The sequence below is a fragment of the Zootoca vivipara genome, chromosome Z (assembly GCF_963506605.1).
Source record: "Zootoca vivipara chromosome Z, rZooViv1.1, whole genome shotgun sequence".
In the NCBI taxonomy this organism is placed as follows: Eukaryota; Metazoa; Chordata; class Lepidosauria; order Squamata; family Lacertidae; genus Zootoca; species Zootoca vivipara.
Window position 1 is genome coordinate 17,589,976 of NC_083294.1, and position 27,936 is coordinate 17,617,911.

A 27,936-nucleotide genomic window follows, 5' to 3' on the forward strand; every position below is an offset into this window, starting at 1 on the left:
CTGTTCCATGGAAGATGGAGTACACTTGTTTTCTCCTGCTCTGGAGGGTAGGACCTGAAACAAAGGCTTCAAGTAGCAAAAAGAGATTCTGACTAGCAGGAAAAACATTTTGTCGGTAAGAGCTGTTTGACAGTGGAATTGACTCTCTAGGAAGGTGGTGGACTCTCCTTCCTAAGAGGTTTTTAAACTGAGTTTGGATAGCCACCTGTCAGGGATTCCTGCATTGCAGGAATTTGGTCTAGATGAGCCTTCCAATCCTACAATTCCATGATATTATATACAGTACTATAATAGTAATAATTATTATATATTAAAATTTATAATGTCTAATACAACACAAGAAATTATTATATGTTATAATTACCTCTGCCCTGAAAAATAGTGTGCATATTTAAAGCAACCATAAGATAACATAGATCCTATCCACAACATATTCTTCTTAGTGTGTGTGTGGAGAGGAGGCTGTTTTCAGTAGGAACCCTGGGAAAGCTCCTGGAACTCCTGAAATCTCACTCCACTTAAAGATAGGGGTGGTGTGTAGCACTATATTGAAACCCTGCAGCTTCATCCAATAATCTTGGGAATTATACTCCCCCCCCCCGCCCCAGAGCTACAATTCCCAGCATCCTTAAAATATGCATTCCCGGGATTCGGGGTGGGGAGCCATGTGTGTTAAATGTATGATGTGTGTGCTGAGATGGTTTGCACTCAAATCTGGACACCCTGAATTGTACAGAGGGACATCTAGTCCCAAACCCTGCATTGCAAAAGCTTTTGACAGACATGCAAGACAAACACTGGAAACTCACCAGGCCAAGGGTTTGTCTCTAGATAGCACGGAAATGCAATTCTGATTCCCACACTGTCCTGGCCTGCAACTTCCTCTTCCCCAGGGGGGTGGATGTTGTTTCTCGCTGCCTTGGCCAGTTCCCTTTTTTGTGGCCTGCCTTGCTTGCCAGCTGGCCTTTCCTTTATCCAGCGTGGCAGAGGGGCTGCTGGGCCACTCCCAGGGGGGTCTCTGGGGAGCCTCTGTTCAGGAGGTGAGTCTAAGTTAATTGCTTTGAGTGTGGGAAAAGGGAAGAAGGGAACGGCAACCTCTCACACATCTTTTTGGAGTGGAGGTGGCCTGGGGAAAGGAGAGGACATGGCTAGTAGCCAAAGGCTTCCTGAGATTTCTATTAGAACAGGTGTGTGGGAATATAAGAACATAGGAAGCTGCCTTGTACTGAGTCAGACCTTTGTTGTCTACACTGATTGGCAGTGGGTCTCCAGGATTTCAGGCAGGGAGCATTCCCAGCCCTACTCGGAGATGCTGTTGGGGATTGAACTTGGAGCCTTCTGCATCTGTATTGGGAAGTTTTTAAATTTTTTATGTTTCATAATGCGCTCTACGTGGGGCTACCTTTGAAGGTGACCCGGAAACTGCAACTAATCCAGAATGCGGCAGCTAGACTGGTGACTGGGAGCGGCCGCCAGGACCATATAACATCGGTCCTGAGAGATCTACACTGGCTCCCAGTACGTTTCCGTGTGTTGGTGTTGACCTTTAAAGCCCTAAACGGCCTTGGTCTTGTATACCTGAAGGAGCATCTCCACCCCCACCATTTAGCCCGGACACTGAGATCCAGCGCCGAGGGCCTTCTGGCGGTTCCCTCATTGCAAGGTTACAGGGAACCAGACAAAGGGCCTTCTCAGTAGCAGCACCTGCCCTGTGGAATGCCCTTCTATCAGATGTCAAGGAAATAAGCAGCTATCCTCATTTTAGGGAAGCTTTTAATATTTAATGCTGTGTTGTTTTAATATTCAATTGGGAGCTGCCCAGAGTGGCTGGGGAGACTCAGCCAGATACCCAGGGCGGGGTATAAATAATAATAATAATAATAATAATAATAATAATAATAATAATAATAATTATTATTATTATTATTATTATTAATGTTTTATATATGTTGGAAGCCACCCAGAGTGGCTGGGGAGACTCAGCCAGATACCCAGGGCGGGGTATAAATAATAAATATTATTATTATTATTATTATTGTTTTATATATGTTGGAAGCCACCCAGAGTGGCCGAGGCAATCCAGTCAGATGGGTGGGGTATGAATAATAATAATAATAATAATAATAATAATAATAATAATAAGTGCCTATTTTCATCAGAGAAATGTTGGAGGGTATGCATTGTGTTGTTTCTTGAATAGTATTTTGAATTTGGCTTTGGGTTGCTGGAAGGGCTTGTTTATTACATTTGGAAGGGAGGGAGGCTGTAGCTCAGTGGTGAAGCACTGGCTTTGCATGCAGAAAGTTCCAATGGAATCTTAATGTAGGGCTGGGAAGCACTCCTTAACTGAAACCACGGAGAGCTGCTGCCAGCCAGTGTCGAAAGGACAGAGCTGGCTGAACCTAACTCTGAATAAGGTAGCTTCCTATATTCCTGTTTTACTTAAAACTGAGGACTAGAATCTTAAGTTGGTTTTAGGGGAAAGACTGCAGCTCAGGTGGGAAAGCACATGCTTTGCATGTAGAACAAGACACCCACACCAGTCAGTGCAGATGGACCTAAATAGATGGACCAATTCAGTTTGTATAAGGCAGCTTCCTATGTTTCTATTTAATCCAGCCTTTTGTTCAGAACCATGAGGACTAATATTTTACTGTATGTCAAAAGAAGGAGCCACAGCTCACTGGCAGAACACCTGCTTTGCATGCAGAAAGTCCTAGGCTCAATCCAGGTCGGGCTGGGAAAGACTCCTCTGCCTGAAAAACCTATAGAGCTGCTGCCGGTCAGTGCAAGCAATACTGATCTAGATGGATCAATTCAGTATGATTCAGTAGAAGGCAGCTTCTTATGTTGCATCAATAGGCATTAAATATGACAATAAAAAATAGAAGAATCCTCCTCTACGTTCATCACCATAGCAGGGATACCAAACTCTAAAAGTGATCTCTGTTTGCTTTTTTCCTCCTGGAACAGTTTAATAGATTTCACCCTAGAAATGCTCAGTTAATAATGGAAAGGGGTGGGTAGTGGGGATTCGATTCTGAAACAATACCAAAAAGAAGCACTTCTCTGAAATGTGAAATGCAGTTCACCAGACAAGTACAGTCATACCTCGGTTGTAATAGATGCAAAAAGGTAGAGATCAAGATAAAGTGTGCATAAAAATGCATATAAGCGGGAATGAAAACGGAATGAAACACAGAAATGTGTCAAATTTGGGGAAATTGCTTTGCAAATATTTTTGTGTGGTAGGCCAAATTGCCAGCAAAGCATGTGCATATTAAGAGAAAGTTGCACTAAGGACATAGGAAGAGCCTGCTGGATCAGGCCAGTGGCCTATGTAGCCTAGCATCCTGCCTTTACAAGTGGTAGACCAGATGCTCCAAAATGAAACCGGCAAGCAGGACCTGGGCACAAGAGCAACTCTCCCCTCCTGTAGCTTCCAGCAACTGGTATTCAGAGGCATTACTGCCTTTGACAGTGGAGGCAGAGCATAGTCATTTCGGCTAGTAGCCATCAGCACGGGTTTGGACTAGATGACCCTCAGGTCCTTCCAACTACAATTTTGTAGTTCTTTGATAGCCTTCTCATCCTCCATGAATTTGTTCAATTCTATTTTAAAGCCCTTCAAGTGAGTTCCATAGTTTATGCTCTGGGTTAAGAAGTCCTTCCTTCTCCCCTGAATCTTCCAGCACTAAAACGCTGGTGAATTCTCAGAGAAACTTAAAATATAACAAACTGGAAATGTGAAGAATGTAAGTCAGGAAAACATCTGAAAGCGGGAAAAGCTAAAATTGCCAGATTTAGATATGCTGAGTCAGGGGAGGGAGAAGGGTGTCCTTTGTGTCATAAGGCCACCTTTGAGGTCAGAAGCAATTCAGGGGAGTTTCCGGCTCGCTCTTTCTCTGTCTGCTGTTTTATCCAAACACACAAATCTAAACCAGGGTGTGGGTGAAGCATCTTGTTGTTTTTGATCTGTAGGTAAGGAAGCTGAAGCAGAAAAGGGCCAGGCTGAGGGTGTCCCACTCTGCAGGGGGAAGCCCTCTCTCTGTTTTAGAAGCTGTGTGTTTGTTTTGCTTTAAAAAAAAATTTAAAAAAATTTATGGTTACCACAAAAAATGTGCATTGTCTTTTTCCAAGTCATATAGTCCTTTTTTTACATTTGATGTGAGACATTATACATATAAAATAAATGAATAGAGAACCTACTCAAGTGACACTGGCATAAAACCCCACAAACATACTAAATATTACTGTAGCTGCTAGGCAGGAGAACAAGGGCCAAAGAGGTGTGTATGAACTGAGCTGGAAGCAGATTGGAAGCTGGAGACACTGCTTGTTCCATGCTTGATCCAAAACTGTGACTAATGGACCCCCAATGGAACTTGGCGCCTCTGGTCTCTGCTGACCTTCATTCCAACGAAACTGAACCCTGGGTGAGTGCCTGGAACCCTTGGAGTCTCAACACTGCTCAGAAATTGGGGTGGTGCTGTGGGTTAAACCACAGAGTCTAGGGCTTGCTGAGCAGAAGGTCGGTGTTTCGAATCCCTGCAATGGGGTGAGCTCCCATTGTCCGGTCCCAGGTCCTGCCCACCTAGCAGTTCGAAAGCACATCAAAGTGCAAGTAGATAAATAGGGACCGCTCTGGCGGAAAGGTAAACGGCGTTTCCATGTGCTACTCTGGTTCACCAGAAGCAGCTTTGTCATGCTGGCCACATGACCCGGAAGCTGTCTGTGGACTAAAGCCGGCTCCCTCGGCCTATAGAGCGAGATGAGCGCCGCAACCCCAGAGTCGGGCACGACTGGACCTGATGGTCAGGGGCCCCTTTACCTTTACCTATAACAATTTGTTAGTTTTGACCATAATAGATAGTGAAAAATTACATGTATATTTAGCAGAAGCTGAATTGCAGCAGAACAGAAATGGCACCATTTGTGACAAGTACAGGATGGAAACCTTATTTCGCTGACCTTCCAGGGCACATCTGTACCTTCCCCCAGTGCTTTTTGAAGAGCGGAAGGCACTCCTTATTTTGCCCTCTGCCATGTCTGAGCCGGATGATGACAATGAAAGCTGCTGGAATAATCTGGAGAACCACCGTGTAAAGCTAATTTCAGTGGTTGACCCGTCCAGGATAACCCCTTACCTCCGCCAGTGCAAAGTCATCAACCACGATGATGAGGAACAGATCCTTAACGACCCCAGCCTTGTGATCAGGAAAAGGAAAGCAGGTAAATTTTCAATAGCTCACTCACCTCTAGCCTTGCACATAGCTTCCCACAACAAATATCACAGTAGTTTCTCCCTTAAACAGAGCTATTATTTTCAGTACCGTTAGACTGCTGTTTCCCGGATTCTTTGGGGAAAGCTATGTGCTTTAATGGTATGGTGCAGATCTGACCCTCGTCCCATGATCTGACCAGGCTGACTCCACTTGGGACTAGTTTACCTTTGAGATCACCTTACCCCACATGTGCCCACTTGAACACTCAAATCAGCAGAATTGGCACTACCACATGTGCCACAAAATACCTGTTCCACATTTGTAAGAACTCAGTCATTTACTGTGGCAGCACCTGCACTTTGGAACTCCCTGCCTTTTGATACCAGGCAGGTACCTTTTTTTGTACTCATTTCAGTTTTTGCTAAAAACATTTTTTAGACAAGCCGGCCTAGATGTTTAGAAAGTGGGTGTAATTTTTAATCCATTTTAGTTTATTTTTGTATGTTTTAATTTTTTATTGATTTTCTTGTTTTATCTTTTTGAGAACTGTTTTGAGGTCTGATTGTTTTTACAATCAAGTGCTGTATAAATTTTATGAAACAAATAAATGAGTAAACCAGGCCAGTGTCAGGAATTTTTTTTTTGGGGGGGGGGGGTTCTGAGATACTCACAGCAATCCTGATTTATTTTATTAGGTAGGTGAGGGAATATATGTAACTATATTCTATTCCCAGCATGTGTGGATTAACAGACAAAGGGATCAGTTTACCGCTTATGTTTAAAAGTGATGGGGAGAGCAGAGTTTTAGGCAGTTTAATTGAAAGCATAGGAATTAGTCATTAGGTTGATCTCCCCCTTTGTTACCCCGTTTATCAAAGAAACAGGTTACAGATTGAAAAGTAAGCTTAAAAGTAAAGTTTACTCACTTAAAGTAAGTTTACTCGCAGTTAAGCATTTGCTGTTAGTAGCAACATTAAAAGTACATGCAGGTAAAATACTTGTGTTTAGAGCAGAAACAGCTTCAGGCATGTACCTGATGCTGGAGCAAGGGGAGGCACATCCCCCTTTATGGCTGGTTGAAGAGAGAGGGGGGAGAAGGAGCAGCAAGTACTTTTTGCTTCTTTTCTCCAAGGAGAGGATGGAAAATGTACCAATTACATTTCTATGGTCTGAGTCTGCATATCACCAATATAGCCCCATGGTCTTAACTCATTCACTTGTGAACTAGCTAGAATAGGCATTGTTAAATTTGACTGTATCTCCCACACATCCTCCAACCTAGTTTCTGATACCTTAGGCTAAATACCCTTTTATTCCGTGTTTTTTTCAGGGGTACTCCTTGACATTCTTCAGCGGACAGGTCAGAAGGGCTTCGTGGCCTTTCTTGAGAGCCTGGAGCTCTACTATCCTCACCTCTATAAGAAAATCACAGGCAATGAGCCCACCCGGGTTTTCTCAATGATTATAGGTAAATATAATAAATTTTGCTGGTGGGTTTAAACACCCCTCACCTATCCAGGACACCTGATAGGTGAGAGATGCTGATCCTGGCAACCCCAAAATGACATGCTGAGAGTATGGGGTTGATTAAATGCTATTCATGCTTTGCAGAGGGTTGGGCTAGATGACTCTTGACTGCCTTTTCCAACTTTACAATTTTATTTCCTCCCCACAGACACGGCTGGGGAGTCCAGCCTGACAGAGCTGCTGATGAGCGAGATCTCCAAGCTCCAGAATGCTGTGCGTGAGGAGAGGCGGAAGCTCCAGGAGACGGGTGTCCTGCTCAGGGCTAAGGAGGATGTCATCAGGGAGATGAGGGTGCGGGACAGCGTCCTGCGCAAGCACCAGGAGCGGGCCCACAAGATGAAGGAGGAGCGCGACAGCCTAAGCCGGGAGCTCAAGTGCTGCAAGGACGAGAACTACGAGCTGGCCATGCGCTATGCTCGGCAGAGTGAGGAGAAGAATGTGGCACTCATGAAGAACCGGGACCTGCAGCTGGAGGTTGGTAACCATCTTATCACCTGTGGCAGCTGAGGAGTGGGAGTAGGGTGGAGCAGTTAAAGCAGAGCAGGGAGAAAAGGGTTGGTTCTTGAAACGTGGCTCAGGGTGATAGAGAAGAAATGCATCAATGGGCATCTGCAGGGATTCTTCTGGGCTACATGACCCTTGGGAGTCCCTCCTGATTCTACAGTTCTATGATTATGGGACCTCAAAAGGTGGCCGACTTTGCTGGAAGTTTTAAAACAGAGATCGGATAGCCATCTGTTCAGGATTCATTCTTTTTTCAAAATAAGATTTTATTAAAGATTTTTCATAATAAAAAAAGATAAAATAAATGAAATTAAAACAGAGAAAGAGAAAATGAAACACAAAGTCCTCTTTCAAAAGTAGTTCTTAACCCTTGCCTCCCACAGAAAGTGGTGAAACCTCCCAGCACTCACCTTTCTGCTCCCAGGCTCTTATTCTGGGAGGTCTTCCCTTCCCTACCTCTCACCATCCATTACCTACATGTGTGTGCAATCTTTGGACCCCCAAAATGGCTCAAAGCAGAGGACACCAAAGGAAAACAAAAGAAAAAAGAAAAAGAAAGAAAGAAAGAAAGAAAGAAGAAGACAAATAAAAAAGGACTTCCAATTTTCTGTCAGTTATGTAAAATAATTTATTCAAAAATTCACTCTAGAATGACATCCAATTGATCTACTTTCTGTTGGGCAATATTTTCCCAATCTCCTGACTGAAATGTCTCAAATTAATTCATTTTCCTTTTTACACAAAAAGTCCAAAAGGTGCTCTCTAATTTTTGTAGTTAATAAGTGTCAACAATGGTTTTTCTCTACTCAACTTTGTCTCCAATAACCTCAACAACAATTCCTCCATATTAAACAATAAGTCTTTCCATCTTTGTTCACAAAAGTGTCTCTCTGCTGTGCTCATATATTAAAATAGCATTCCATAGTTCTTTCCTTGCTATGTATTCATTAATTCGTACCCAGTTCCATACCTTCCGTTCTCATTTCCTGTTTTATTTGCTCGTGTTTTCCATAATGATTTTAAAATGACCCTTCCATTCTTTTCCCAATAAAATAAACAGAGGTTTGATAGCTTTCCCCTAGGAATTTACTCCAAGTTGTACACAAGAGTCCTTTCTCTCTCAGCTCTATCACTGCCAGCTAAGGATGTCTTTACATCTCTGTATCCAAGGTTTCATTCCACTCCCAAAACATCTCAATTCCACCATCTGTCTGGGATTCTTTAGCCAGGATTTCTGTATGGCAGGAGGCTGGACTAGATGACTCTTGGTGGTCCATTCCAGCCCCACAATTCTATTATTCCTTTTCGTCTGTCTCCCCTCCATGGGCTTTGCTTCCCTCTGCTCAGATTGACTGCCTGAGACACAGCCTGATGAAGGCAGAGGATGACTGCCGCCTGGAGAGGAAGCACACCCTCAAGCTCAAGCACGCCATTGAACAGCGTCCCAGCCACGAGGTGGTGTGGGAGATACAGCGGGAGAAGGAACTGCTCCTGGCTAAGAACAAGGAGCTGGAGAGCACCCTGCAGGTAGGCACAGTGCCAGGTAGGTAGGTAAATGAATGAATGAATGAACGAATGAAAATGACGGATAAAAAGGGAGGGAGAGCCCAGTGGCGGCTAGATCACACCAAAGAGGGCCCAGCATCCTGCTCTCACAGTGGCCAAATGTCCCCAAGAACCTGGGAATCTGGAGGTTCTATAATAACATAAGCAGAGCCCTGCCACATCAGACCAATGGCGCCCATCGAGTCCATCATCCAGTCCTCACAGGGGCCATCCAGATGCCCCAATGGGAAGTCCTCAAGCAGGACCTGAGTAAAACAGCAACTTTCTGGCTATTGTTCCCCATCATCCAGTATTCAGAGGTAGAGTGTCCCTGAGCATGAAGGTTCTGCTATCAAAACAGGCCACCTTAAGAAGAACCTAGCAGCTGGACCAGGCCATCATCTTGTCTTGAAGGTGGCCACCAAAATACCTCAATGGAAGCCTACAAGCAGGACCTGAGCACAGCAGCAGTGCTCTCCCCACATGGGATCCCCAGGAACTGTTATTCAGAGGCATTTACTCCTCTAACAAGGGAGGTAGAACTTTCTCTACAGTCTTCACCTAGAACTAGTTGCAGCATTCAGTTCGCTCACACCCCTAGGTTACCAAGACAGGGTCAGGAAAGGGTGCAGTCAGCTCAGAGGAAACTGCCTTATTCTGATGGTGCCTTTGGACCATCTAGCTCAGTATTGTTGACACTGACTGGCAGCAGGGGTTCCCCAGGGTTCCAGCCAGGGAGATACGATTCCAGTCCTCAGGGTTCATAAAAAAGGGCTGACTTGAACAGGAATATGGGGCGCTGCCTTATATTACATCAGACCATTTGTGGAAATTGACTGGCAGCAGTTTTTCAGGGATTCAGGTAAGGGATATTCCCAGCTCTGCTTTGGGATGTCACTGGGAATTGAGCCGGCGACATTCTGCATGCACAGCAGATGCTCTTCCACTGAGCTACAGTCCTTCCCTTTAAAAAAATATAAGATTCTAGTCCTCACGATTCAGAGTAAAGGGCTGAATTAGATAGAAATATAGAAAGCTGCCACACACATAGTCTATCTAGGCATCTTCTCCATGCCAGGCAAATACTCTGTTACTGAGAAAGATGGGCCTCACACGCATTTTTCTCTTTCTGCTCCAAGGTCACCAAGACAGGTAGTTTTGAGGAGGAGGACATCTCCATTCAGGCCCTGCAGGCAGAGCGGACACAGATGCTGGGGGAGCACCAGAAGCTGGTCAACACAATCTATGACCTGCGCCAGATGCTGCGGCGGACAGAGGACAAGCGGGATAAAGTAGGTGGCTGGCTGGGGACCCCTTTATGAGGGTGTGGGGTATTCTGTAGGGAGAGGAATGAGGAAGTACATGATTTGATATTACAGGTGCCACATAATACCTGTTCCACATTTGCATGAACTCCATCTTTAATGTAGCAGCTTCAGACATGTGTCAGAAGCTATCTTGCTGCATTTCTACCCAAAAATATTTTTACATGCATTTCTTCTTGTTGTTGCATAGGATAATGCATGACTGTGTCCTCAAATAAGTAAGTAAAGCATTTATTTCATTGCAGGAGGGATAAAAGGGAGTCAGCTGCTTCATGCAGCTAAACTGTATAAATGATGAAAAGGCAAACCACCGTGAGGTGCAAATATTAAATGTATAAACAACCTTCACATATACAAGGAGATTCAAAAATGTATACAAAATCTCATGCTCAAAGTCTTGAAAGTCCAGTATAAAGTGAAAAAATCAAGTCCGACAATAAAGTGCTATGATGTATCATGTGTTCTTATCTGTTCCCATACGTTCCTATCTCATCCGACGGGCGGCCAGCTTCTTCCCCGTTTCACAGGAATGGTTTCCTCAGAGGATGGACTCTTTCTTAAGTAATAAGAAATTCATATGATGCACCATAAATACTTATACATTTCTTTAAAACATCATACAGAAATGTTTAAAATTACTCACCAAAGGTTCATGTGTAAAGGCTTAACAAGACTACTGAAGCTCACAATTCTCAAAGATTGATGAAATGCAACAGTTACTTACAAGGTTAAATACAAGGTTCAATCAGTAAATCATTTCAAATCAACAAATCCTTACAAGAAGTACAACACCAGAAACTCTTAAAGATATACAACTGTTAATAATTTCATGAATAGGATAAAAACGTCCCCCACCATATCCTTGAAATTCCTCGTTCATAGAAAGGCACTAAATTCTGCTTGGAGATTTAACCCTGCGGGTGCTAATGATCCGAATCTATGTATCCAGTATGCCTCTTTTTGGTGTAGTTTCATAAAACTGTAGAGTTGAGAGGGACTTCACAGGGTTATCTAGTCCAGCGTTTCTCAACCACTGTTCCGCGGCACACTAGTGTGCCGCGAGACGCTGGCTGGTGTGCCGCGATGTGCGGCGACGAGAAGGGCGATTTGCATTGTCACGTGCCTGGCGGCCGCCAATATTCAATACTAACCCGCCGGAAAGCAATATTTCTCCTCCTCTTTCCCAAAGCTCAGTGCAAACGAGCCTGGCGGCTGCCAATACACAGAACTTACCCACCGGAAAGCAATATTTGGCAAGTGTTTCTTACAGTCATAATTATAATATAGGGCGGCACAGAGTTAAATTTTTTAACTTTTTTAATGGTGGTGTGCCTCGTGATTTTTTTCACGGAACAAGTGTGCCGTGGCCCAAAAAAGGTTGAGAAACACTGACTAGTCCTACCCTTTGCAATGCAGGAGTTCCTACTGAAGACTCCAAGACAAGTTGCCATCCAACCTCTGTGGCATAGGAGAAATCTCTATTGCTAGCCTTCCAATGCCTTCTGTCCTTGTGTTGGCAGCTTGTGGAAGAGAAGGAGATGCTGGAGCTGAAGTGTGCATCCCTGCAGAATGATGCCCAGATATACCAGGACCGCATTGAGGTCATCCTGAAACAGATGGAGGAGGTGGCTTCTGAAAGAGATCAGGTAGGGGCTGCCAGGGCAATGTCCCCATGCACCTCCCCACTCAAAAAATAGCCAAATACCCATAAGAAGCTAGGAATCAATATACACTGCCTCTGGGCCTGGAGGTTCCATAAGAACGTAAGCAGAACCTGCTAGATCAGACCAAAGGGGCCCACCTATCTCAGCCTCCTGTCCTCACAGTGCCAACCAGATGCCCCAAAGGGAACCCTAGAAGTAGGACCTGAGCACAAAGCCCTCTCCCCTCCTGTGGCTTCCAGCAACTGGTTTTCTGCCCCCAAATGAACAATAGGAATTGAACAATAGTAATTGAACAATAGTAATTGAACAATAGTAATTGTAAGACTTTTGACATTGTTTTTGAAGTATTTTGGATTGTTGTAACCCACATTGGGACCTTAGGCGTAAGGACAGGTAATCAATTAAAATAATGTTAATAAAAATTAATGAAAGAATATTTTACAGTGTTTTTCACCTAACTGGCCTCCTTTTTGAGGAAGGGCGCAATAATAATGTTCATGGCATCCCAATCTCTGAGTGGTATGAGATTCCAGGGGTTCCAGGTGCATTTACCAGAGTCTGTTTTTCCTTTTGGCCAGTGAGGCACAGTGGAGACTGTGGTGTTTTTATGATATATTGCTTTTTTCATATACATATATACAACCTGGGTCTAGATGGAGAGAGTTCAGAGCAGTCACATTCCTAACTAATAACAACAATAATAAAAATAATCATAAGCATAATCTTCTCCCCACCCACCCACACCTTGCTAGGCCCTCCTGACCCAAGAGGGATTCCACAAGCAGTTCTCCAAGAGCCTGTTGGACAAGGATCTCTACCGGAAGCAGATTCGGGAGCTGGGAGAGAAATGTGATGAGCTGCAGCTGCAGCTCTTCCAGAAAGAGGGTCAGCTGCTCAGCACTGAAGCCAAGTTGAAGAGGTTGCACCTTGACCCTTCGGCACTGGTAGGCTAACTCTTCCAGGCGCTGCCTCTGGTTGGTGTGTCTCTATCCATGAGCCTGTTCCCTTCCACCATGTTAAGAGGAGGCAGCAATGCTTCTGAGTATACCAGTTGCTACTGTGTTTCTCCAAAAATAAGCCATACCCCGAAAATAAGCCATACCCCGAAAATAAGCCATAGTGATAGGCAGTTTAACCTGCCGGTATAACCATACTTAATAAAAAAAATAAGACATCCCCTGAAAATAAGCCACCATGTGTTTTTTTTGAGGAAAAATAAATATGATGGTGTCTTATTTTTGGAGAAACACGGTAGAAACCGCAGGTGGAGGAAAAAGTGTTCTTATGCTCAAATCCTGCTTGCAGTTTTCCCATAATGGGCATCTGGTTGGCTACTGTGAAGACAGGATGCTGGAATAGGTACCCCCACTGACCTGATCCAACAGCTTTTCTTAAGGAGGTACTGTATATCGAGATAGCAGAACCTCCTTTCCCATGGGCAGTCTGCCTCTGAGTACCAGTTGCTGGGAATTACAGGCAAGGAGAGTTACTGTAACACTTGGGCTTTGCCACAATAGGTACCTGATTGGCCACTGTTTGAACAATATGCTGGACTAGATGGGCCCCCTTTCATCTGATTCAGCACCCAGGCGCTGTATTATGTTCTTCCTCCAACTGTTGGGTCTCTCAAGTGGGTAGAGTGTTGTTGTTGCGCTCACGTCCTAGAATCATGGAATTATAGAATTGGAAGGGACCCCAAGGGTTATCTAGTTCAACCCCGCTTGTAGGCTTCACATAATAGGCATCTGGCTGGCTACCGTGAGAACAAGATGCTGGACCACATGAGCCTATGGTCTGATCCAGCAGGCTGTTCATGTGGATGTCATTAAAAGGGATCTTCACAAATTAATGGAGAGCAGTGGTTGCTGGCCAAGATAGCTGTGCTCCACTTCCACTGTGAGAGGCAGAATGCCTCTAGGTGCCAGTTGCTTGGAAGTGCCAGTGGATGTGCTGCTGTTGCACCCATGTCTTTCTGCTTCCAGCCTGACACTTGAACCACTACTCCAAACCCTCAGAATGCTTGAAAATGTACCATACTTCAGAGTAACTGTTCATTGAATTAGGTCCTGGAGTGCAATTTATCACATTTCTCTGGTGTGCTGGCTGCATCCTCTCCTGCTCTTCTTGTCTCAGTAACCTGGATTGTTGGGGAATTGACTGCTGCGATCTTCTTCTTCTTTCTTCTTCCGTGATCACTCATAGCCAAGTAAGATCGTCTTCCATGAACACGGTCTTAACACTGAGTCTGGAAGTGACTTTGGAGGCCAATGTGCCCTATGTGGCCCTTGAGGACTGCACAGAGAGTTCCAATGGCACAGCCTGCAGCCATTGAGAGACATAAGCCATTGAGAGACATAAGATTCTGCCTTGGTGCCCCTTCCTTCCTTCCCTGCCTACTAACCCCTCACCAAGGCTGCAACCTCATGCCTAGGTCTGGCCCATGCATGAAGCAGGGTGAAACAGGTGCCTCAGGTAGCAGAAGTCCCCAAGGTAGTGTTCCATAGATACCCCACCTCCTCAACTGCCTCCTTTGCCTTCATTGCTGGAAGAGAAGCAGTGCTAGCATTGGCATTGGCGATTTCCGGTGAGATCTCATGGAGCGTGAGTGTTGCCATGAGATTTTGCAGTGGCGGTGCTGGCAGAAGTGAGTGGCGTGGCAGCCAAATGGGACGCGTCACACCTGTTCATGCTGTACTTTCTCTGGAAATGTGTGCACAGGTGTGTAATTTAATTCTTCCCACTTCCTAACCTTTTACAATGATCTTGCAATTCCAGACTTCAGATTTCGAAGAATCCTCCAGAAGCTCCCAAGAAGTGAGTTGTGATCAACGTTCTTGGCTCAGTGCCTCTGCTGTTCTGATGTCATTTGTCTGCTTCATTTGGGGCTGAGGGTCAGGGTCAGGGGTCTGGTTAGCAAATAACCTTTAACTGACTGGGGTGAAAAACCTCCAGTCTACCAAGTCTAAATATTTAGCCAACAAAATGGTTTGGGCAGATGCCTTCCGTTTCAACTTTCCAACGCCTGGCCTGCTGAAAACTTTTGCATTCCATCAGGCTTATGCAGGGAATGAAGAATACATCTTTTTCTGATTTTAACCTATTTTATGCATGGTTTTGTGTATAAATGTTTACATTTTTTCTGAATAGCTGTATATATATATTTTTTATCAATCAATAAATATAAACCAATAAATGAAATTATGCCCACTTGTTCATCACCTGACATCAGGTGGAAGATGTGATGCCAAATTCAAAAGAGAGGGTGAACCCATTTCCTTTTCTGTCAACAAAATCCAGGCTAGGAGCCCCCTAATGAGGCACGTGGCCAACCACTGTGAGAACAGAATGCTGGACTAGATGGAGACCCCTTTGGCATGATACAGCTGCAGGGCCCTTCTCGTGGAAGTCTTTTGTGAGCACAGAACTTACGTGCCCAGGGGAAGTCTACTTCTGAATACCAGTGGCTGGGAATCACAAGGGGGAGAGTTGCTATTGCACTTGAGTCTTGTTTGGGGGTTTCCCATAATAGGCATCTGGTAGGCCACTTTGAGGACAGAAGGCTGGAGTCCCCTTTGCCCTGATCCAGTTGCAGTATTAGATTCCTATGATTCCGAAATGGAGCTTCCATCGACAGAGTCGGTATACCCTAGAATGGTGGCTGCTACTTATCTTTGGGATGTATGTTTGGCAATGTGAGACCATTATGCTGGATTAGATAGGCCCCCTTTGGCCTCATCCTGCAGCCAGGGTCTTCTGAAGGTTACAGTTTTGTTGCTGTTGGACAAACAAATGTGGTCCTGAGCTGCAATGGGATTATTAGTAGAGAGGACTTCTTCAAGGGATTTTTTTTTGTATGTATGTCACTGATTAGCTGGGGGTCCTTGTGCTGAAGTTCTGTGAAAATGTGCCTGATTCTGATTGCTTTTGTTTTCTGTTCATGAGTAAAGAATAAATCAGTGTTGTTCATTTGCAAGCAGAGGCTCTTATTTCCCATTCTTGAAAATGATTTTTTAGAATTGGAAAAGGTTCACGGTGTTATAAGCCTATATCAACGGAATGACAACCAAATAAATCAAGGGTTGGAGTGACTTGCCTATCAAGAAAGGTTGAAACATTTGGGACTTTTTAGTTTAGAGAAAGAAGCTGAATATTGGAAACTTCAGGACAGATAAAATAAAGTCCTTCTTAGTTAAACTGTGGAACTCATTCCCCCAGGAGTCAGCAATGGCCACCAATTTGGACGGCTTTAAAAGAGGATTGTGCAAATTCATGGAGGAGAGGGCTGTTGATGGCTCCTAGCCAGAATGGCTATGCTTTGCCATTCATGGTTGGAGGCAGTAATGCTTCTGAATAGCAGTTGCTGAAAACTGCAGGAGGGGAGAGTGCTCTTCTACTCAAATCCTAGTTGCTGGTTTCTCTTTGGCATCTCATTGGCCACTGTGACAACAGGATGCTGGGCTAGATGGGACACTGACCTGATCCAGCAGGCTCTTATGTTAACTCTCTTTCTCCCTTCCTTGCATGAAGCTTCCTCCCCTTGGAAACCCAGATGAAGACATGAAAGGTGCAAACAAAGGCAAGTTCTTCCAGGGGCTGCTGGTCTTGCTCTCTACTGCTTAGGTTGCTTCTGGTATCCCACTTCAGAAATGCTTCTCTCAGCCAGGGCTTGCAAAACTAATTTGTGCCAACAGTGCCAGCAGCTTGCATTTGCAACTCAACAGAAAGTTTCAACCAAGGATACCACTTTCTGTGGCCATCTCTGCCACAATTGGAGACAGATAGCAATGCTTCTAAATACCAGGTGCTAGAAACCACAAGAGGAGAGAATTGCTTTTGCACTTGGGTCCTGCTTGCAGGGTTCCCACAATGGGCATCTGGTTGACCACTGTGAGAACAGGAAGCTGGACTAGAAGAAACCCCTTTGATCTGATCCAGCAAGGCTTTTCTTCTTATGACTGCATTGTTCCTACACTCCTGTCTTGCTTGAGGTAGGCAGCTAGTTGTTTACTGGGCAAAAGAGGCTGGGCTGGATGAGCCTTTGGTCTGTTTAGCAGCCAGGATCTTAATATTCACAAATGGGCAATGCAGTGGCTTTACACATGCCTATCTTACACCAGAAAACCCTGGATGCAAGCTGGTACACTAGGCCTTAAATTCTGAACAGCAAGTAATAGTTGGTCAATAAAATTAACCCTTTCCCTTCTCTCTCTCTTTCTCTATCTCTCTGCAGAATCCTCCAACCAGCAATTCAGCAAAATCCAGCTTCTTCCATCCCCAGGGGTATTTTATATCTTTATTTGTATATTTATATACCATATGTTTTAATTTGTTTTGAGACTATTGCTGTTTTAGCTTTTCAAAAGTCTTAAATTATTGCTGTTAATTTTCCTTACTGACAATGTTACACACCACTCCAGTCTCCACAGCAGTATAAAATTCCAGGGGTCCAGGCATTTACCACCTGAAACACCCATCAGGAGTCTCAGGGATTCCAAGCTGCTCGCTAGATGCCAAATTCTGGGCATGGATCTAACACAAATCACCTTTCCTGATGCTCCTCACTGTAACCTACCTTGAGTTCAGCTCTAGCTGTGGAGGAGCCTTCCATGCAAAGTAGCATGGCTGAAATTAATCAGGCCCCAATTCTGCTTTGCATTTCCAGGAAAGCAGTCCACTCGATGGGGAGGTGGCAGAGAAGGGGCGCCGGCGAATGAAGGACAGTTTTGAGCATTACCGGAGGTAAAGCACACATGCCCCATACACTTGCCTAATGCAGACCCATCCCCATGTTGTTGCTACAAAGTGCAGGAAGGAGAAGAGCCTGACTGCTGAATCAGGCTACTTAATCCAGCATCCTGTCCTCACAATGGCTGACCAGATGCCCCAACAGGAAACATGCAAGCAGGATTTGATGATGATGATGATGATGATAATGATAATAATAATAATAATAATAATAAATTTGTATGCCGCCCATTTGAGCGGGTTGCCCCAGGCACTCTGTGCGGCTCCCAACAGAATATTAAAAACACGATAAAACATCAAACATTTAAAACTTCCCTCAACAGGATGACCTTCAGATGCCTTCACAAGAGCATTCTCTCCCCCTGCCCTGTGTTGTCCAGCAACTGGGATTCAGAGGCATTGCTGCCTCCAGCAATGGAGGCAAAGAATAGTAATTGTGGCTGCTAGCCATGGATAGCCTTATTCTCTGGTCTTCCTCAATCTATTTGGCAGAGGGAGACTTGTGAGGAATGAGATGAGGTGACCAACCTCTGGGGATGGTTAGTAATAATCAGGCTGTTTTGATTAATTATGGACTTTTATTCATAATTGCAGGGGCTTTGGCTAGATGATCCTTGGGGTCCCCTCCAACTATGATTCTATGAATTCATGGAGAATAAGGCTACCAATGGTTACTAACCTCAACTGTTGGAGGCAGTAATGCTTCTAAATACCCCCAAGTTCATGGGAATCCCAGAAGTTGCTGCACTCAGATCCTATTTTCAGGCTTCTCATTGAAGCACCCAGTTGGCCACTGTCAGGAAAGGATGCTGGACTAGATAGCAAGTGAACTGTAATAGAACTGTAGAGTTGGAAGGGACCCCAGGGCCATTAATCCAGTGTTTCTCAACCTTTTTTGGGCCACGGCACACTTGTTCCGTGAAAAAAATCACGAGGCACACCACCATTTAAAAAGTTTAAAAATTTAACTCTGTGCCGCCCTATATTATAATTATGACTGTAAGAAACACTTGCCAAATATTGCTTTCCGGCGGGTCAGCGCTGTGTATTGGCGGCCGCCAGGCTCGTTTGCACTGAGCTTTGGGAAAGAGGAGGAGAAATATTGCTTTCCGGCGGGTCAGTGCTGAGAATTGGCGGCCGCCAGGCTCGTTTGCACTGAGCTTTGGGAAAGAGGAGGAGAAATATTGCTTTCCGGCGGGTCAGTGATGTGTATTGGCGGCCGCCAGGCACATGACAATGCAAATCGCCCTTCTCGTCGCCGCACGTCGCGGCACACCAGCCAGCGTCTCGCGGCACACTAGTGTGCCGCGGAACAGTGGTTGAGAAACGCTGCATTAATCTAACCCCCTGCAATGCAGGAATTGCCACTAAAGCATCCCTGGCAGATGGCTATCCAACATCTGCTTAAAACCCTCCAACCAAGGAGAGTCCAGCACTTTCCTTAGACTGAAGGACTGTGGGCACTCATGCCTCCAAAGGTGGGTTAGGACACCAGCACCCCCTTCAGAGTTGGTTGGGCTCCAACTCCCATCAGCCACCACAGAGATGATAGGAACTGTAGTTCAGCAACATCTGAGGCGCAACAAATCCCCACCCCCCACACTTTAAACAAGTTTGGATCTTAACTTTGCAGAAAGAGGGCCCTGAGGAGAGCCCAGAAGGGCAAGTACTACACCGTGGACTGGGAGAACACATCAGGCAGTGACAACACAGACACTGAAGGCTCCTGAGGGTGTGTGCTCCGCAGAAAAAGGAATTGTGGATCCTGGAGGGACTGTCTTGGACACAACCCAGTCAACAACAAGGTTTCTAGTTCCCAAGGGACACAGGGCATTTATAGGTGACTTTTTATGAGCTGTTAACCTGATTCACTTGTAGGAAGATTGGACACTGGCTCTTTAGTGAGCTTTCACTTTGATTTGTTTGTGGGGAGGTTAGATATTGTGTCAAAGCCAAGAATGATCATCTCACACTTTCCACACACTACATTTTCCTTGTAGCAAAAAGTCCAGTCTTTTGGGGGAAGTGGGTGTGATCTGCAAGAGCTCCAAATCAGCTTTCATTTGCACCATCTGAATTTGCTAGTACACAACTGAAACCCCACCACAGAAAGTTGGACCCAAGATGTGTGGAATATAGCACTTATGGAACACTTATCAGGTGATAAGAGGAATTAAAATGGAAGATGGGTTTGTAAGGTCTCAATTTAAATATTTTATTAACAACAGTGCAGTGATTTCCCTTCTGCTTCAGTCACAGCAGCCAATATGGAGAAATTAGTTAAATGTTCTAGATGAGAACTTAACCTGTAATGTAAGAGAATTTACAAGTCTGCTTGAATGCCATGTGAATTACTGAATTCAAGACAACACCTGTACATGCTTTAAAATTTAATAAAGATTAATTTTTAAAATGATTATTTAAAAAAAACAAATATCTGGACATGCATTTGTCCTCGAAGACTTGGCAATTGCTTGGTAATTGCTTTAACATTTTTCAATAGTTTGTAAAAAACAAAAAAACACCTGAAACTCACCTGAAAATGGTGATGGCCCGACAGCATTGTTGGGCCTACGCTTGGTGACAGCACCACCACAAAAGGGACTGTGCACTAGAAGGCTCACACACGCATCACAACCTTCAGGAGAGATAGCCCAAGGCAGGAGCAATCATAGTAAAATATAGTTACTGTAAATCTGATCCCTACCTAAGCTTGCCACACTCTTCTGCTTTAGCCCTGCTGTTCTGTTGGTTCATGGCTGTCATCCAATTGTGCTGAGTTCACTTTTTTGGATCTTTGTCACTCTTTGAAAGTGCCCCTGGGAAGGACAATGCAGAAGGATTACATTGGAAAAGGTTCAAATTAATAACATCAATATAGTACGTGGAGCTTGCCTATAGGTAAAGGAACTTCCCACACACAAACCATTCAGAAGAGTTTGAACTTAACATTTCTGTTTGACTTTGGAAACTGTCAGTTAAACTCTACTTATTGTCTGTATAAATATGGATTGTGGCTTTGAGTATGATACTGTGGGTTTGAGGGGGCAGTCTAGATGAAGCCCCGAGGCCTCTTCCAATTCTTTGGGTTCTGTGCATGGTGAGAGTTGGAATTTAATGGAGGAGGTTGCTCAACTGTCAAATAAGTTTCTTTGTAACATAATGACCTTAGCTGGCCACTTCAGTATCCTCATCCCAAAAGAAGAAGCACCATTTCCAGAGCTACAACCAAGTGATAGGGCTCTCTGGTGACCTTGCTAAGCCTGGTAGGACAGCTTATTCTATAGCATTAATTCCTTCGTGCACTAAGTAGACTTAAGCATTTGGTTATATGAAGCTGGTCATCCCACATTTTAAAAATCTGCTCTGAATCTTCCAAAGTTCAGCTTCATGGGATGAAAGGTCAAGGGTTTCTTCGCACCCACAGATATCCTATATTCTGAGGACCACACCCATTGATGGGGCAACTCTGGCAAAACCAAGAAAGGTAGAAATCCCTGTGCTCTAAAGAGAGAGCACATTTCAAAACCAGACAACATCACCAACATGGGTGGCAACTTGAATAAAATATTTTTTCTGGGGGGTGCACATGGCGTGGTGCACGCACACCATTTGAATGGCAGGCCCCTCAGCCCCCCATATATATGAGCCTCAGATTTACAAGAGACCCCAATTCAGAGGAGGGAGCTCTTGTTGCGGGAACCATGGAGAAAAGCAGCTTTGCACACAAAGGAGTCTGGTCTGGCGCGTTGCATGGGGTTGGACTCTAGATGAACCTCTGGGGTACAGTACCTTCCAACTCTGCAATTCTATATTTCCTGCTTTGTATCAAGGCAGGGGACTGTACCCTGGCACACACTGATCAAAGGCACATTTTTTTTAATGGAAAAAAGGTCGTAGCTCAGTGGGAGAGCACCTGTTTTGCACACAGAAGGCCCTCAGGTTCAATCCCCAGCAGCATCACCAGGTGGAGCTGGGAATAAATCCTCTGCCTGAAACCCTGGTGCCTATACCTGTGGGTATAAGGGCAGCATATACATTAAATAAATCATCACCACAAGTGTGGGCAATATTAAGCTAGAGGGGCCAGTATTCTGACGAGGTAGAAGGCAGTTTCCTATGCCGATGTTTAATTCAGCCCTTTATTCACTACTAGTGTAATTCAGCCCGTTAAGTAAATGGGCGCTAGCCGGGCGGGAACGGAGGGGAAGCCCTGGGACCGTGCAGGCGTCACCTCCGTCTCCGCCTCCACCGGCGGGGATGTGCATCGAGGGCCCCAGGCTCCCCCTGGGTGGTTTGCTGTGGCGGCAGGCGGGCGGTTTGTGTGTGTGTGTGTGTGTGTGTGTGTGTGTGTGTGTGAGAGAGAGAGAGAGAGAGAGAGAGAGAGAGAGAAGCGAGTGGGGCTTCTCCGGGATGCGCTGCCTGCGCGAGCTAAGGGAAAAAGAAGCAGCCGTGAGAGGGGAAAGTTGCGGCTGCGCTTCCCTCCAGTCGAGTGGGGAGTGGCGGCCAGAGCTTGAAGGGCGGGAGGGCGAGGGAGGGAAGAAGGCAGGCAGGAGGTCCGACATGGGGCAACTTCCCCTTCCCCTCAGAGTCGGACTCTCCCCCCCCCTCCCCAAACTGTCACCAATTTCCCTCACAATTTTGTCTCCTTTCCTCTTCGGACACTACCCCCCCTTCTCATAACTCCACCTTTCTTTACTTTTTCTTGAGGGGGGAATCCCCAATGGTGCCTTCCATTATGTCCTCTCAACACTGTTCAGGGGGGTGGGGGTGGGGAGAGTGTGTGTGTACGTGCGTCCAGTCTCTGCGTCCAATCCGTGGGGCACATGTGCAGTAGCGCAAACCCAGGGACACAGGGACTGGACGCAAGAGACACTTGCACTTTATTATATAGGATGAGGACTAGAACCTTGCTTTCTTCTTTCATGAAGGGACACAGCTTAGCAGTAGTGAAGGTCCCAGGTTCAGCCCCTGCCAGTCAGTACAGGCAATGCTGAGCCAAGGGTCTGACTTACTCGAAGGCTGTCCCTATGTACCTACTTTTTTGCAGCCCTTTAACAGGACAGAACTGTGAGGACTAGGCTCTTGCTATATTTTGGGTGGAAGATTATGGCAGCATCTCCAAGTAAACTGGGAAATACCCTTATCTTAAACCCTGAAGAGATGATGCCAGTCAGAGTAGTAGACAATACTGAGCTAGATAGCTCAACTTGCTCAAAGGTGGATTCCTATTTGAGCCCTTTGTTCAGAACGATGAAGACTAGAATCTTGCTTTATTCCGCAATAGCATCTCTACCTAGGGCTGGGGAAGGCCACGGAGTCTGAAATCCAATGTGAGATTTCACCAAGCTCAAAACCATGGAGGGACCTGGTTTGAACAGAGATATCGGGTTCTTATCTCATTATACATGATAAGCGATCTTCAGCCATCTCCACCCTTGCTTTTTCATGCAAAACCATTTGCAGTCGTTTCCGGTCATCAACAGCTATCAGTCAGTCAATCACCCATTTCCACCACCCTTCTGAGTGATCCCCCCTCCCCATCCCCACCCCTCCCCACCCCTTCTCTACATAAATGCCTGGAAACTTCCATTTCACTGTATCTGAAGAAGTGTGCATGCACACGAAAGCTCATACCAAAATAAAAACTTAGTTGGTCTTTAAGGTGCTACTGAAGGAATTTTTTTATTTTTCTGAAATCCAAGACAGCTATTGCAGCTTTCAGCCCGTGTGGTCCATGGTTTTAAAAGTCATCTCAAAGGACCTCTGGTTTAAAAAGGCCGGAAACTCCCTCCCGCCTTTTCCTGCCCGGAGTTAAAATGGCGACCGCGGCTACCTAGTGATTTTTTTTATTTTTTATTTGCTGCCCGGGGTTTAGATGGCGACAACGGCGGCTTGCTCAGCGCTTTTGAGGCGCCTTGGCGCCCTGACGGGGCGCTTCAGGCTCGGAACAACGCGGGGGCTAGGTCTTTGGCGAACGGCCCCTTTCCCTCCACCGCCGTCTTCTTTTTTCGCCACGGCTCTCCAGCAACGCAACCTGAGCGGTGGAGCGCACCAGGAAGAGAAGGCGACTCAGGACTTGAAGGCCGCGTCGGGGTACAGGCTCGTGTACACGTGTAAGGTCCGTGAGTTTGTGTGCGTATATGTCTGAAGTGATTGGTGAGGCGAGAGAAAAGGCCGAAAGAACCTGCTGCGAGGCGGAGCAGAGAGCCCTGGGGGATGGAAACGCAGTGTGGGCGGCGACGGCGTGGCGGCCATCTTTGCTCCTGGAAACTTGGCCGGGCCTTTCTTTACCGCGCTTCATAGTGATTACAATGGGAATCTAAAATGAGGCCCGATTATCAGGGCCAAGGGGGGCAGGAGCTCTTGGAGCAGCGAGCGAAAGAGAAGCCCCTTCCCCAAGATGAAGGAAGCAGCCTAGATTCGCATTGGATGGACTACAACGTCCATCAGTCCAGCAAGTAAGTCCTGTGTGATGAGGCTGATGGGAGTAGTAGTCCAAGTCGCACTTAGGATGGCGTCCTCTGGTGGAGAAGAGTAGAAAGGAAAGCAGGGAACGATTTCTCTGCCCAGAGGGTCATATAGTTAAGAGAGAGAACTTGGGGTAACAAGGCAAGAGTGTTAATTTTATTTATTTGATAAAATGTATACACTGCTTGATTGTAAAAATAAAAGTGATTTACGAAAAAGATAAAACAATAAAACAAAAAAATAAAAATAACGATACTTTAAAACATTGAGAAAGTTAAAATAAGTTAAAATAAGCTACAGGTTAAAACTAATGACAATAGGAGCAGTGTGCTGCTTCCATAGGGAATACTGGGGTTCATCTAGCTCAGTGTTGTCTACAGACTGGCAACAGTAGCTTCAGACTTTCAACAGGAGTTTGTGAGTTTGACAGGGCAGTAATGCAGAGAGGAGAGGGGGGACTCTTTCTGCCCACAATGGTCAAGTTGTTTTTTGGGTTCCCTTTCAGGTGTGTGGGACGCGGTCAGCCAAAACCATTTCCAAGGCAGCATATCACCATGGTGTGGTGATTGTGAAATGTCCTGGCTGCCAAAACCATCACATCATTGCAGATAACCTGGGCTGGTTCTCGGACCTGGCTGGGAAAAGGTGAGCGAGCACCATGGCAGGGGTTTGGACTAGATGACCCTTGGGGTGCCTTCCCACTCTACCATTCTATGACTTTTCATATGACTTTTCTTCCCGGGTGAGGGTCTGTATATTGGTGGTGGGTGGGACTAAATCCCATAGTAGGCAAGTATGCCAAAGTGTACACATTGAATTTATTTATTTGGAGCATTTGCACCCCACGTTTAAGCCAAAAAAGGCTTACAACCAACCCACACAGGCTTACAATCTAAAAGAACATGGCACAGAAGAGGAGATGGACAGAAAGAGGTTTGCATACCAGGGGGCTAGACTAGATGACACTTTGGATCCCTTCTAACTGCACAATCCTGTTATCTATATATGGCTATGTTTTACCAGAGGTGGTGTGTTTCTGCATGCCAGTTCCTGGGAAGAACAAGTGGGGAACCTTTTCAGGGCTTTTTCCATTAGGACATCTGGCTGGCCACTGTGAGGACAACTGCAGGCCTTTTTCAACGTTCTTGTAGATACAGCTTCCTTGGCCTTCATGGAATATGTTGAGAAGAGAGTTCTCATCAGTGTGCAAGATGAAAATGATTTAAAAATTTACGGTTGTGTATGTAACATGTATCATGCTCAGGATAAGCACACTGAAATTAATGGACCTAAGTTAGGGATCTATTCTCTAAGTTTTAATTTAGAATCATTCATGGTTGTATCCAACAACCCACCAAGCATTATTAAATACATGTGCATGGGTTATTGTTTCACACTGCCCCCCCCCCCAAGAGCATAAGAAGAACCTTCTGGATCAGGTCAAAGTTCAGCCTCCTGTCTTCACAATGGCTAACCCATAGCTGTCAAGTTTTCCTTTTTCTCGCAAAGAAGCCTATTCAGCATATGGGAATTTCCCTTAAAAAAGGGAGAACTTGACAGCTATGGGCTAACCAGATGCCCATAATGGGAAACTTGCACACAGAATTTGAGCCCAATAATTCTCCCCGCTCCTGTGGCTTCCAGCATCTGGTATCCAGAAGCATTGCTGCCTCCAATGCAGAGCCATTATGACTATTAGCCATTGATAGCTCTCTCCTCCTATGAATTTGGCTCATCCTCTTTTAAAGCCATCCACGTTGCTGGCTATCACTTGCCTCCTGTGGGAGTGAGTTCCACAAATGTGGATGTGATGTCTGAAGAAGAACTTTGTTTTATCTGCCCTAGTCTTCTTTTTCTGTGCTTCTTTGACTGTATAAACACTGATTCTCCCTCATGCACACATGTAATGCAAGTGGGCTGGGCTCAAAATTGGCAACCGTTTTGCTAAAAAGGCATATTTTGATAAATGTTAGTCTGTTACAGGTAACATTTTCAGTTGCTGCTGCTCCCATTTTACATACTGCATAGGGAATGGAGGCATGAGAGGGCAGTACACCCAGTTCAGCAGACTTTTGCCCCGCTTCAAACTCAGGCTGCTACGGTAGTTCCTGCCCTGGGTGGGGCTGCTGCCTCTTTTATAAAACCTTTGTTTGTTTTGCAATTCAGGAACGTGGAAGAAATCCTCGCAGCTAGGGGGGAGAAAGTTAGGCGTGTGGCTGGTGAAGATGCCTGGGAAATCCTGTTGGAGGACCCTCAGCAGACAGGAACCTCGGACCAGCCTCCCGATGGAGACGCAGGAGGACGTCTGATGTGACTGGATTGCTCCAGTCTCTTTCGAGTGGCGGGGATACAAAAAGACTTTGTGGCAGTTATTTCAGATACTTTAATTCATCTCTTCGAACCTCCTGGCCCCTCACTTCTTCTCAATTGTAAATAACCCTAAAAGTGGTTCCCAAAAAGTTTTAAAAAATTGAAATCAAGGAAAATTTACAATAAAAAATTTAAACATAAAGTGAGTTAAAATACTATACAACCGGTTAAGATTCACACCAACTTTCTTTACTTTTTATAACAATTTATTAAATTTTTGCTGGAAGCGATTGGGGGATCCAAGCAATGCGTTGGTCGATGGAACCGCTGGGCTAAGCTGGCTTGGAGAGGCTGCTGTTGATGGCCTGCGTCTCCTTGAGACAGTCGCTATCCGTGGCTGCTTCTTAAGAGCAAAGAGAAGCAGAAAGACCAGATGCCTCCGCTGCCCTCACTTCTGATCAGATGCTGTGCCAATAACACATTCGCTGACTTTTCTGGTTTTATTCTATTTTATTTTGCAATATTACATTCAGTTACACATTTTATCATTCTTTACAATCCATTCCAGATTGTGCTATATATAAAAATCTATGTGTAAATGTATATTTTCCTTATTTCTACCATTGTGTCTTCCCTCCACCAGAGCTTGACTTCTTTTGTTTTTCATTACTTGTAATTAATATTATTTACTTATTCCCCAGTAACCATCTTTCGGTATTTTACCCTTAACTTTATGAACTTCAGCCAATGCATATCAATATCTGATTTTTGATTTTAATCTGTATATCTTGACCAGTTTGATGGTGGTCATGTACCACCTGTACATCATCTTCATCAGGTTTCTCTTATTGTGTAGCAAGCAGTAAATCTAACATCTTGCTTCCACAATTTTCCCCATTGCTCTATCTAGATGGTATATCTGAAATCTTGGGCCCACATGATCATCACCTCTTTTACTTCCTCATCTTTTAAGTCCCACTCTAACAGTAAATTATAGGCTTTTGATAATAATTTCCTTGTGTTTTCTAATAGTTCTTTTCGTAATTTAGATTCTTCTTTTCCAAAGCAATTTTTTTTGTCCAAATTGAAAATGTTTAATTGATGGTATTGCAACCAACCAGTACTGTACAATGTTGTTTAATTTCCTCAAAAGTTTTCAATTTCAATTGGCCATGTTCTTCTTTTAGGAGTTGGTTGTATGCAGCCCACTTTCCCCCCATTTCCCCCATATATTTTTTTACTGAGTGTCTCCACAGTATTTTGGGTTCTAGTAAATTTTGATATTTTATCCCCACTTTATACAGTGAGTTCCTAATTATATGATTTAAGAACCCTTTATGTACCAAGCTTGACCTTATTGTACGCAAGGTACACATGCCATCCATACCTATTATTCCAACCCTCTATATCCAGTATGTCTGTGTTGTCTAACAGCATCCATTTTCTGATCCAACATAGGCATGAGTCTTCGTAGTATGTTCTTAAATCTGGAGGAGCGAAGCCACCCCTTTTTTATCCATTAACAATTTATACTTAATAGGTGGCTTCTTGCCCTGCCATATAAACTTAGTTAAATCTTTTCTCCATGTATGCACTCCATTTTTCCTATAATAGCGATCA

The 27,936-nt window shown here is 44.8% G+C and overlaps 2 protein-coding genes across 3 annotated transcripts; both read left to right on the forward strand.

Moving 5' to 3' along the window:
* Positions 1–929: 929 nt before the first annotated feature.
* CARD9 (caspase recruitment domain family member 9) lies at positions 930–19,911 on the forward strand. Of its 2 annotated transcripts, XM_035112375.2 has the most exons (13): positions 930–1,040; positions 4,979–5,232; positions 6,556–6,693; positions 6,901–7,226; positions 8,604–8,783; positions 9,941–10,093; positions 11,647–11,772; positions 12,543–12,734; positions 14,566–14,604; positions 16,318–16,366; positions 17,021–17,070; positions 17,453–17,529; positions 19,169–19,911. In XM_035112375.2, the coding sequence occupies exons 2-13, from the start codon at positions 5,046–5,048 to the stop codon at positions 19,263–19,265; spliced, it is 1,614 nt and encodes a 537-aa protein (XP_034968266.1). In that variant the 5' UTR covers positions 930–1,040; positions 4,979–5,045; the 3' UTR covers positions 19,266–19,911. The 2 variants fall into 2 exon arrangements, with proteins under 2 accessions (XP_034968266.1, XP_060126281.1); XM_060270298.1 differs by lacking the exons at positions 930–1,040; positions 12,543–12,734 and having other exon boundaries at positions 4,911–5,232.
* Positions 19,912–23,353: 3,442 nt separating this feature from the next.
* DNLZ (DNL-type zinc finger) lies at positions 23,354–27,346 on the forward strand. Its single transcript, XM_035112555.2, has 3 exons — positions 23,354–23,656; positions 24,512–24,651; positions 26,173–27,346. Exons 1-3 carry the CDS (start codon positions 23,414–23,416, stop codon positions 26,318–26,320), a joined length of 531 nt encoding a protein of 176 aa, XP_034968446.1. The 5' UTR covers positions 23,354–23,413; the 3' UTR covers positions 26,321–27,346.
* The last annotated feature ends 590 nt before the right edge of the window (positions 27,347–27,936 follow it).